The 12,952-nt window shown below is 31.8% G+C and overlaps 2 protein-coding genes across 2 annotated transcripts in view; one reads left to right on the top strand and one right to left on the bottom strand.

Annotated features, from left to right (window-relative positions):
* Positions 1-12,952, bottom strand: part of LOC126743282 (uncharacterized) — a 35,500-nt gene that overhangs the window by 21,932 nt on the left and 616 nt on the right. The window contains exons 3-5 of the mRNA XM_050450312.1: positions 11,264-11,537; positions 10,228-10,365; positions 8,434-8,595 (exon numbers count right to left, since the gene is read on the bottom strand). Of these exons, the coding sequence (XP_050306269.1) occupies positions 8,434-8,595; positions 10,228-10,365; positions 11,264-11,537 (574 nt within the window). The remainder of the gene's footprint in view (positions 1-8,433; positions 8,596-10,227; positions 10,366-11,263; positions 11,538-12,952) is intronic.
* On the top strand, positions 5,171-12,927 carry LOC126743279 (ejaculatory bulb-specific protein 3-like). The gene is made up of 2 exons (XM_050450309.1): positions 5,171-5,454; positions 12,655-12,927. The coding sequence occupies exons 1-2, from the start codon at positions 5,265-5,267 to the stop codon at positions 12,849-12,851; spliced, it is 387 nt and encodes a 128-aa protein (XP_050306266.1). The 5' UTR covers positions 5,171-5,264; the 3' UTR covers positions 12,852-12,927.

The raw sequence follows: 12,952 nt of genomic DNA, 5'->3' as shown, positions 1-12,952 counted from the left end.
TAACTTTTAAGAATTTTTATTTTTTTATTTCTAGAAATATCAAAAAAAACTTATAACTCAAAATTTGCTCAATAGACAGTTCTGAAAATTGTTGTGCTTATTAATATTATCCCTATTTTAGGATTTATTAGAAAATCGACCAAATTTTGAAAAAAAAACATTTTATTTTTAAATTTTACAAACCTCATAAAATGTTCATAACTCGAAAACTATACTTAAACGAGAGTTTTAAAAATTCCTGTGCATATTCTTTTAATAAATTCATTAGACCCTTATTTTAGGATTTTTCAAAAAAACAAAAAGGATTTTGAGAAAAAAAATTTTTTTTGAGGATTTTTTATTTCTTAAAAACTCAGAAAAGGCTCATAACTTAAAAACTACTTAAATTAGTGTTTTGAAAATTTCTGTGCATATTCTCTGAGTAAATCCATTGAACCCCTATTTTAGGATTTATCATAAAACCAAGTTTTTTTCTAAAAAATTCAAAAATGCCTATAACTCCAAAACAATTCAATTGAGACTTTTGAAAATTTATGAGCATATTTTCTAATTAAATTGATTTGAGACCTATTTTAGGATATTGCAAAAACCAAATGAATTTGGAAAAAAAAAATTTTTTTAAGAATTTTTTCATTTCTAAAAAATTCATAAAATGCCCATAACTTCAAAACTATTTAAATGTGGCCAAAAAAATGGCTGGAAAATATTTACAAGTTCCTAAGACTACCACAAGAGTGCGTAACTGCACAGTAATTTCAAATTTCATCTAAAATAGCTAGTATTAGGTACCATTTTGAAAACATCAGAATAATCTTCATTAATTTTGCCTTAATTTGGCTAATGAATTTTCTTCATATCTCCATTGAGAAGCGTGGGGAAAGATCATAAATAATGCAAAGTTTTAATCGCCCTGTACTCAGATTCTTTATCAAAAGTAATTCAAGTGGGACTCGCTTAAAAGGAAATTCAAAGGGCTTTCAAAATATGCACCTGTCAATGTCACTTTGTTTTCAGTGAAGTTGTCAGAGGGCGTTGTTTAACAGAGACAGGGTTTTTAAATATTTTCTCTAAAAAGTAAAAGTTAAATACAATGATATGATTTTTTCACTGCGGTTTTGAAGACTTAAAACATACGAACAGACCAGTGAAAACCGCGTTTCGATATCTCCATTTGTTTACGAGTAATTTTAAAATAACCTATTTTTTAAATTTTAAATATTATTAGCAATATTAGGGCTGTCTTTGTGACAGAATATTATCAAAAATTACTGAATACGAAATACTTATACGAAAAGGACATTTGCAAGATTAGCTACTCGGTTGCGAGAAAATGGCAGTATCCATTTACCTCTTAACAGAATACTATCAAATGGTACACAGATGGTTCTAAAACCGAAAAAGGAACAGGAGCTGGAGTATTTGGACCTGGCACCAAATACTCAGAGCCTCTGGGAAAATACACCAGTGTCTTTCAAGCGGAAATACACGCTATAGAAAGATGCGCTCAATTAATCCTGAACAAAGACTACCTCAAGCAGGACATCGCAATCTTCACCGACAGTCAAGCAGCCATAGCAGCACTGAGTTCACATGTCATCAGTTCTAAAATGGTAAGAGACTGTTTGGGCAAACTTAATGAGGTAGGAAAGAGAAATAAAGTCACAATATTGTGGGTACCTGGACATACAGGCGTGCAAGGTAACGAAGAAGCCAATATTCTGGCAAAAAAGGGATCTGGTTCTCAATTTGTAGGACCGGAACCTTTCTGCGGCATAGGAAAGAATACTTACCTATATGAGCTTACAAAAATGGAGGATCAACTCTGGGATGATCATCCAGGGTTGAGACACTCCAAGATGTTCCTTGGAACCCTCGACCCAAAAAAATCTAAAGCTCTAGTAAGTTTAACTAAAACTAAACTACGGATTGTAACAGGATTCCTAACAGGGCACTGTCACCTTCGAGAACACCGCAGGAAACTAAAACTAGAACAGACAGGTGAATGCAGATTCTGTGGGGAAGAGGAAGAGACCCCAGAACACCTAGTAACTGCATGCGAAACAGTTGCCGAAAGTCGTGCCATGCACCTCGGTAATTATGAAATTCCAGAAGGAAATATCTCATTACTGGAACCGTCACAACTACTAGCCTTTATTAAAGCCATAGGATTGTACGAAGTAATTTGACTTGAGAATAACATCAAGCAGTAATTAGAAAGGGGCACACAATAGATCTTTTAGGTCGCAGTGAAACTTCACCCTTATTTTAATCTAATCTAATCTAATCTACCTCTTAACAGAAGACGTCGCTCTGGACGATCTGAAGAAAATATTGTTAATATGCTTGCTTATATTGGATTATACCCTCACATAGGAATAAGGCAAATTTCATTGGATTTCAGGTTTGTTAAAAAGTTGATAATTCATTTTGACTATTATTAGAATCGAATATTAAAAAATATATATTATTTTTATTTTTTACCTAATTTGAATATTATTTTAGGTTGCATCCATATCATATGGTGCTGCATCAGGAATTAACAGGAACCGATTTTGATAGACGACTTGATTATTGTAACTGGCTTAGCAATATGATGGAATAAGATCCCCAGTTTGTCTCAAACATTTTATGGACAAACGAGGCAACTTTCACCAGTGTTGGTAGTGTAAATTTACACAATATGCACTATTGGGCTCCCACAAATCCCCACTGGATGAGAGAAGTGCAGTATCAGGGTCGGTGGTCTGTTAATGTTTGGTGTTACATTTTTGAAGAGGTCCTCAATGGACACACCTATTTAGATTTTTTACAAGATCACTTGCCTGTACTGCTTGAAGACATCCCAATTCAAACCCGTGCAAGGATGTTTTTACAGCACGATGGATGTCCCGCGCATCTTGCGATAAATGTGATAAATTTTTTAAATTTAAGGTTTCCTCATAGGTGGATTGGTCGAGGAAGTATATTTCCTTGGCCCCCGCGATCTCCTGATCTGACTTGCCTAGATTTTTATTTGTGGGGCAGACTAAAGCATATCGTTTACCAAACCAGACCTACAACACGAGATGATATGATATTCAGGATCAGAAATGCGGTAACAAGCATATCAGTTGCCGAAGTGGAGGCTGCAGTTCACGTTACTTATCGAAAAGTATGCGACTGTATTAGTAACGATGGTGGACACTTTAAACATCTTGAAAGAAATTGATTTAGTTATATGTTTTATTTTTATTTATTTTATATTTAGTATTAATTTGCGCTATTTGTTATAATTGTTTAGTCAGAAGGATTTTGAAGATTGAATAAGAGGTAAACGGATACTGCCATTTTCTGCTAACCGAGTAGCTAATCTTGCAAATGTCCTTTTCGTATAATGTCTCTGTTCTGGATACCGCATAGCATATATATTATTCTAGAGGCATCCGTTGAGTTCTGATTGCATTTGAAATAAACTGTTATCAAGTCAGGGGAGTTTAATTTTTGTAACGTTTTTTTTTTCTTCGCCTAAAACGAATAATCCATAGGCCATCTACCGTGAATCACCCTGTATATTAATGCGACTCAATATATGTAAAAATGCTGAGACAAACTTACTCCGACTTATCTAATCTGTTAATTCCTGCCAATTCTGAATCCTTTGATAAATGAATTATAGGTACTTACAACGCCCTCTGACTACTTTACTGAAAACAAAGTGACATTGACAGGTGCATATTTTGAAAGCCCTTTGAATTTTCTTTTAAACAAGTTGAAAAAGATGAATAGTTTCCGAGATACAGCCGGCGTCCTTTCTTATTTGGACACCCGGTACATGTTCACTAAGTAAATCGATTTGACCCAAATTTCAGGATTTTCCAAAAAATAAAAAGAATTTTGAGAAAAAAACATTTTTGACAATTTTTTTTATTTCTAAAAAATTCATAAAATGCTCATAACTCGAAAACTACTTAAACGAGAATTTTGAAAATTCCTGTGCATATTCTTTCAATAAATCCATTAGACCCTTATTTCAGGATTTTTCCAAAAACAAAAAAATTAAAAAAAAAAAAACAAAAAAGCCCATAACTCGAAAACTACTTAAATGAATATTTTGAAAATTTCTGTATATAATCTCTGAATAAATCAATCAGACACCTATTTCAGAATTTATCAAAAAATCAAATAAATTTGAAAAAAAATAATTTTTTTATAAATTTTTTTTATTTTTTAAAATTTAAAAAAATGCTCATAATTCAAAAACTACTTAAATGAATGTGTTGAAAATTCCTGTACATGTTCTTTCAATAAATCAATTTAAAACTTATTTCAGGATTTTTCAAAAAAAAAAATAGAATTTTAAGAAAAAAAATTTTTTCGAGAATTTTTTTATTTCAAAGAAACTTGAAAAAACTCCAAAACTATTCAATTGAGACTTTTGAAAATTTATGAACATATTCCTTAAATGAATCGATTACATATTTATCTCTGCGTTTTTCAAAAAAACAAAAAAAAATTATTTTTATAATAACAATAATAATGACGATAATAATAATAATCTTTATTAAGCATAAACAGTTACATACAAAAACAACAAATTTTCCCAAAAATTAATAAAAATAAAAGTAATAATAATAACAATAATTTTTATACACCTAATTCAACAACATAATTTGTCAGTCAGGAGTACTTTATACCCAAGCAATAAATGTGTCATTATACCTATATCGTAAACCGATAGTTTGGCAAAACAAAATAATTTAAGTTATTATAAAATGCATATATTTAATTTAAAAAACAAATTATGACACATGTATTTAGGCTTCAAAAAAATTAATAACCCAAAAACGACCCAGCTCAAACACTTAAAACTCTCTATACAAATTCCCTAAATAATTTAATTCAGCATTTTTAAAAACAAAATTAAAATTCCCATATTAAATGCAACATCCTGCCCTCGGCTTAACCTTAACCGTAAAATTTACGCAACTCGTACAACAAAAGCCTCCGCCATAATTTCCTGCATGTGCATCATTAAGAGGAAGAAAAAAAGAATTAACTACCGTAACAATTAATTAATTAATTAATTAATTAAAAAAATGCAACATATGTCACGAATATATCAACGTTCCCCCACTCACGAATAAAACAAATCTTTTAACTAATAAGCACTTACGGATATAAAAAGATCGCCGCGTAGTACCTTAAATGGTACTTTAGCACTCAAATTACTCGTATACAACGCATTTTGGCAAAACTTCCTCTTTTTATTAAATACAACGATAAAGATGAAACTGTTGGTAATCTCTTGTGTGCTCATGGGGGTTTTGGTGGTTTGCTTGGCGGATGATAAGTACACCACCAAGTACGATAACGTCGATCTGGATCAGATTTTGCAGAGCGATCGTTTGCTGAGGAATTACGTGAATTGTCTATTGGAGAAGGGCAAATGTACTCCGGATGGAGTAGAACTCAAGAGTAAGTCGATTTTAAATTACGTTATTTCCAATTAGAAGATGTTTTTAAAGGAATGTTCTTATGAGGCATTAAATAGTCTTTAGGAACATTTCATAATCGAAGTGTTTAGGGTCTAAGGATTGACCATCATTTTAATAATTATCTTTCGTTTTTCGTTTTTTGGCATTGTGCTTAGCGCATTTAGCCACGTGTTTCAATATAGGAACTCGAAATTCATAATAGAACAGGTTGCTAATATAGTATTTAAAAAATTATACTATTGGGTAGTATGACATTGTGTCTAATAAAAAAAGGAATAGTGCAAGCAAGATTAATACTAGGGATCTTAGACAGGGTCACATGTTTCTCGTCCTAGAGGACATTTATAAAAAAAAAAAACATAGGGAGGATGTTAATAATTATTAACAACTGCAGTACCGTTGCCTCAAATTCGTCGATTTCATGATATTCTTCTTCTTCCTAGATTACGATTTATTTCTCTATGATATCAAAATATAGTCTAATTTGCAACAATTAGATCTCTAAGCTATTTAAAAAAAAAAGTAGATCTTTAAATGAATTAAATACTATTTTTATTAATTGTTTTCACAATGAACATTTTTATTTTTAATTAACCCAAATAACACACGATAGTTAAATGAACGTTTATTATTGGTTGACACCAGATGTACCATCGTGCCGAAAAAAAACTGGGACATTAAATTTAGGTAGGGAATTATCTCCTAGTCCATTATAGTAAATCGCATTCCTTGGGTATGGTATGCATTATGAATTTTTGGACTCTTAATAATTACATATTTAAATAATAATATTGATACAAAACATTTTTATTCTTCGATATTTATTTTTATTTGGAATACATTTTATAAATAAACCAAAACTAACTAATATCTTTTTTGATAATATGGAATAAAAAATTAGTAAGACTTAGTAAGCACACTATCGTTTCAATTACAGTTTGCAAACGTCATGGCATACTTAAAATTAAGTTTCTGGCATATTCTTCGGTTATTTGGTCCCATGCGTCAGCTATCTTTAGGCGTTATTTATTCTGATTTCTAGGTCTAAAGTTTTCTTTAAGTATACCATATTTTTTATTTTATTTTATATTTTGCCATTTTACCCCAAACGTTTCCAATTGGGTTGATATCAGGGCTTTTCGGGGGCCATGGTAAAACTTGAATTTTTTTTGTCTAGATAGTTTTGAACTATATGGGCTGTATCTATAGGAGCATTATCATGTTGGAAGATAAAATCTTGCCCATAGATTATACCAACGATATTGCAACACCAAAGATATTGCAATACCCTGCACTATTGGACAAACGGGTGGTCCTCGAAAACCAGGCCTAAACGTCCACTTTGATTAGTCTTATGTGTATATCTCTCATCATATCTTTTATTAGAAAGCCTGTAAACGCGGATTTTGCCACTATTGTACGATTGAAAGATTTTTTTATTTGAAAATATTACCGTTTCCCATATGTTGTTTTGGTGTGCATATTGATAGGCAAATTCTGATCTTCTCTGTTTGTTTGCTTCAGGCAAAAATATTTTATTTGTTGGACAGCAACTTTTAATTTCCGAATTTCTTATCCTACTACGTGCTGAAGTTAAGCAGAACCAGGAAAATGCGTGTTTTCTTTCGCCTTTATTGCTGTTTCAAACGGATTGTTTCTTAGAAAGCCAACTAACTCTCTATCTTGAATGTCGTTTGAAATTTTTGGTCGACCAGAACCTGGATTTCTTACAATAGTTCCATATTCTGCAATTTTGTCTTAGCTAAGGAAACAGTATTTTTACTAATGCCCAATTCTTCTGCGATTCTTCTTATAGGAACACTATCCATCAGACGAGTGTATATTATCGTTTTTTGTTGAGGAGATAATGCGGGCATTTTGAAAGAACGATTTTGTTGACGCGGCTGTCACAATATTAAATTAACTTTGACAACATCAAAATATATTATTCTAATTGACCAAGAGATATAGGAGATTTTGCTATCCCAGTTTTTTTTCGGCACGATAGTACAACTCTAAATTTAGGAAATAAAAATTGAAAAAAATGTATTTCTTAAAATTTCAAAAAATGCCCATAACTCACAAGCTACGTAAATGAGACTTTTGAAAATGTATGTACATATTCTCTATTTAAATCGATTGAAGACCTATTTCAGCATTTTTCAAAAAACTTTAAAAAATTAACAAAAAAAAAATTAGGTATTTTTTTAAATTCCAAAAAACGCCCATAACTCAAAAACCACTTAAATGAAGCTTTTGAAAACCTGTGTGCATATTTTCTATTTAAATCAATTGGACGCATTTCAAGATTTTTCAAAAAACTTAAAACATTTTCAATATAATATAATATAACAATTTTTATTTAGCAAATTGCTACATATAAAATACAAAGAGGTTAAAACGACAAAAATTAAATATAAAAAAAACAAAACAAAACATGGGCCTAATAATACAATTTTAAAATACGTACTCTTAATATTCGTTTAAAACTATTTATATTATTACAGATTTAGTCATTAGGCAATTTATTAAATTCGAGCAAACCTTTATAGAGCACGGAATTAAGCATTTGAACGGTGTTACACTTATGAGCTAAAATAAAATCAGTACAATTATAATTATGGACATCACGAAATAGCACTAACTTATCATATATATAATTAAGTAAAAGGCCTTTCTTCAACATAAATATAAATACATTAACATTAAACATAATTCGTTGATGGACGGTCAACATATTTAAGACATTTAACATTATTTTAATAGGAGTATAGCGGTTACATCTCAATATTGTTCTCATTGCCCTATTTTGAATTTTTTCCAATTGAACGATTTTATATTGCGGTAAATTATATAAAAGAGTTGAACAAAATTGTAAATGCGGAAGAGCTATAGCATTAAATAACGTTATTTTTGTATTCATTGATAAGTTTTGTCCCACCCTATTAATGGATCCTACCTTTTTAGCAAACTTTCTCATGATATAATCCGCATGAGCCTGAAAAGTTAAGTTCGAGTCTAAAATTACTCCGAGATATTTAATTTGATCCTCGTAAACTAATTTCTGTCCATCCACACAAACACTTACACTTTCAATGTCAATATCGATGTCTTCAACTGTCTACCAAATATACAAAATTTTGATTTTGTGGTATTTAAGTTTAACTTATTGTTACAAAGCCAGTCAAACAAATTGCCAAGTTCTATGTTCATGTCGCAAACCATTTGCTGTAGATTTTGACCAACTATATAGAGCATAGTATCATCAGCAAATAAAATAATATTTGATTTTTGAGCCACCCTAACCAAATCATTAATGTAAAATAAAAACAATAATGGAACCAGAACAGTACCTTGGGGCACACCGACATCGACATTTACAGTTTCAGACATAGCATTATTAAACTTCACACGTTGTAAGCTATTACACAAATAAGACTTTAACCACTTTAAAACGTTCAGCTTAATTCCTATGTGCTCTAACTTACCCAACAATATATCTCTATCAACGCCCTTTTAAAATCCAAAAACACGAGTCAATTGCCTTTAAAAAATTATCACAGATATTCACATGAATGACGTTCACGAAAGCCAAATTGATTAGGAACTATAATTTGGTTGTTATCACAGAACTGCAGTAATTGCTCTTTTACACATACTTCTACGACCTTTTCATATATAGGAACAGTATTGATAGGACGAAACTCATTAGACAACTTGGTATTTGGCACCTTTGGGACAGGAATAACTGTTGATATCTTCCAGGACTCCTGGAAGACGCCATTTGAAAGTGAGGTGTTTACGTTATTAGTTGAGGCTGGACTTCTTGGGGCATTGCTAACTATATTTTGTTGCGGTATATTTTGAATAATCTCACTGATACTATCTATAAAAAAATGATTAAATTGATGTGCTATTGCTGCCACGTCAGTCTCAATCTTTGTTCCAAAGAGAATTTCCCTCCGTATTGCTTCAGTTTTACCCGGCAGAAGGGTCTTCAGATTTTTCCATAGCTGTGTCTTTCTCATTCCTAATTTTACTCACGATAGCATTTCGTCTTGATTTATACTCTGCCCATATGTCTTAACTTTTATGTAAAATGGCTCTTTTATAGAGACTATCCCTCTCACGCATCAGATTTTTAATTTCCAAGTTAATCCACTTCTTATCTTAATATTTTTGTTCTGTGACAGCTGGGATCATGGAACACATTTCGTTGAGGCTTGATGTAATAGAGAAGATGAAGGCTTCTGCTTGTAAATTAACATCTGAAATGCTGGTGTTCCAAGGTGTACTAACAATATGTATAGTAGATCTTTTCAAAGTAGTTATATTCGGAGTCACTATATTTTGTTGATTAACATTAATCGAGATAATGGAATGGTCACGGATTTTCGGTGTTAAATGAACTTCAAGAGGTAAATTTTTATCGTTAGTTACTACATAATCAATAAGCGTCTGGCTCGTAGGTACTACATATTACATCCTTTAATTTGTCAGCATAAAATGAGTTTTTAAGTAAATCCAGATTAAAATCTCCCAAAATAATAATAGTGCCATTAAAATCGCTTAGCTCGTCTAGGTAGTTTTCAAAAACCTCAATAAAGGCAGCATCCTGTCTTTGTGGAGCACGGTACTACAATACAGAACACAAATACTTTACTCCAGACAAGGGCAGTTCCAAGGACAACAACCAAATAAAATTTTCAACACATTGCACATTTTTTAACTTGTATCGAAGATCATGTCTTACTAAAGCAATTACTCCTCCAGTTCTATTATTGTCTGTCGCACACTTTTCTAGTTTGTACCCCTCAACATTAAGTTCAGAGGGTACAATATCCTCTGATACATGAGTTTCACTGAGAAACAAGATCTTAGGTTGCCAGTCCTTTAATAAAACAATTATTTCATCCTTATTGTTCAAAAAGCCTTGAGAGTTTAAATAGACAATGCTTGAGTTGTAGACAATATTTGAATCTAATTGCTATTCGATATACTTATTTCGCTGGAGGCCCTCAATTCTTTTGAACGAATCACATTTATTGATCTCCCACACAGTACGACGAACATCTAAGTTAAGACCGTACTTTTGATTTGACGCTGCACAATTTACACATTTAGGTGTATCCACATTACATTCTTTGTGATCATGTTCGCCAGTACATTTACCGCACACCTTACATCCTTCACAATCATTGGCAATATGTCCATAACGGCAACATTTAAAACAACGACGAATATTGTAATTATTAAATACCCAACATCTGTACCAACCAATGTTTATTTTTTCTTTTTCAATAAAGTTACTATAGGTGTTTGAATCAACTTCAATAACCAAATTAAATCTTTTGTTATTAATCTTTGTTTTCCTGATTACATTAATTTTGGTTTCTGAATTCCTCTGTATGTTGTTTTGCCTCTCAATTTCCCCATCAGTCAGGGAATGTTCACACTCATTAATTCCGACTACCTTTAATCTTCTTTCCAATGATTTAGGAACATCTACTACGTACTTATCCCCCATTTTTGTTTGAATTTGAGTTTTGTATAACTTTTAGATCCTTCTCGTTACCGCTTTTTGTAGGCCCACCCAATGATAAGCCAGCGCCAATATCAGTTGGGTCTACTTTTCTTCTTATGTCCTCCTTAACCTGCTTAATATTTTTCTCCGCATCTTTTTGTTTCACCACCAAAATGTTATTGTCATTTTGTACTGCTCTCGCATAGAAAATTGGATGTAATTAAGGCTAGCGACTTCTTCGATTTTCGTGTAGCAACATATCGACCTTATCTCCCAGTTCCTTCATCTTTGCCACCAGAAACTGTAAGGTGTAACTGATTTCAGCAACACAGTCCTGGTCAATGAAATCATTGACCCTGCTACGCTTTCTCGGCACATCAACTATTGATCCCTCGCACCCATCGCACTTCCAGGTTGACTTCCTCATGTGGAAGCCTCGCATATCTACATTTCCACACTTTCCATGAAGATACTGTTTGCATGCTGTGCACTGAATTATTGCTTTAAAATCGTCAAACATGACTTTACATTTAAAACAACTATCAGGATCTCCATCAAACACATTTGTACTGTTACTTGCCATTGTACACACAAAAACACATCAGAGTTTTGAAAATTAAAATTATCCTACTCCAGTCATGGCAGTTTACACGTTCAACGAACTAAATTTTATTCGGGTTTCAATTAAAAAAAAAACTAAAAATTTTAAAAAACGCCCATAACTCAAAAGCTCCTTAAATGAGACTTTTGAAAATTTTTGTACATATTCTCTATTTAAATCAATTAAACACCTATTTTAAAATTTTTCAAAAAACTTTTTTTTTTAAATTTCAAAACACCCTTATAACTCAAAAACCAATTAAGTGAGTACTTTGAAAATTGTGTGCATATTCTCTATTTAAATCGATTGGACACCTATATCAGGATTTTTTTTTAAAAATCAAAAAATAATTTTTTGGATTTAATAAGGAGACTTTTGAAAAAAATTATTTCCTAAAATATCAAAAAATACGCATAATTAAAAAAATCAGTCAAATTAGACATTTTCATATTTGTGTGCAATTAAATCGATTGGACATTTATTTTAAAATTTTTCAAAAAAATTGGAGTTTTTTTTTTATATATTTTTTAAAATTTCAAAAAAATGGCGATTGTTAGATTTCGCGTAAAATTCTAAGCAATACGAGGGGTCACATGCTATACTTCAAACAAACAGTTTGCGAGATATAAACAGTTGAGAATCGCGCCTTTTTGAAACTCTCAATTGTTTATATCTTGAAAACTTTTGAAAGGAAGTATATCATGTGGCATATCAAAATTCTTGGAATTTTACGCAGTATCCAAAAATGTAATAATATATAGGGGCTCCCATTTAAAATGACGAAGTTCTGTCTTAAAACTTAACCTTAATTTTAAATGGGACCCCCTATATACTATTACATATTTGAATTCTGCCTAAAGTCCAAAAAAAAACACGAGCGGTGACATGCTACTTTTTAAACAAACCGTTTCCGAAAAATAAACAGTTGAAAACCACCCCAATTCAAAACCTTCAACCGCCCATATCTCGGAAACTTTCCGACCAAAATATGACATGCGACCCATCAAATTTCTCGAAATTTCACGCAGATTCTGAATCTGTTATTCATTTTCCAGAAAATCTTCCCGATGCCTTGGAAAACGGCTGCCAAAAGTGCACGGACACCCAACAAAAAGGCGCAAGAAAAGTGATTCACTTCCTAATCAAGAACAAACGCGAATGGTGGAACGAGTTGGCCGCCAAATACGACCCTGATGGCACCTACACGAAGAAATACGAGGAGGAGATCAAAAAGGAGAATTTGAACATTTAAATATATTTTGTATATTATAATGTATATAAATGAGGACATATGAAATATGAATTAGAATAAAATTATGAATAAATAAGTGTGATAGTTTGAAGAGACCTCTT

This window comes from Anthonomus grandis, chromosome 12, assembly GCF_022605725.1.
Source record: "Anthonomus grandis grandis chromosome 12, icAntGran1.3, whole genome shotgun sequence".
Classification (NCBI taxonomy): domain Eukaryota; kingdom Metazoa; phylum Arthropoda; class Insecta; order Coleoptera; family Curculionidae; genus Anthonomus; species Anthonomus grandis.
The sequence above is the reverse complement of the archived record's forward strand: the minus strand, read 5'-3'. Positions and strand labels throughout refer to the sequence as shown.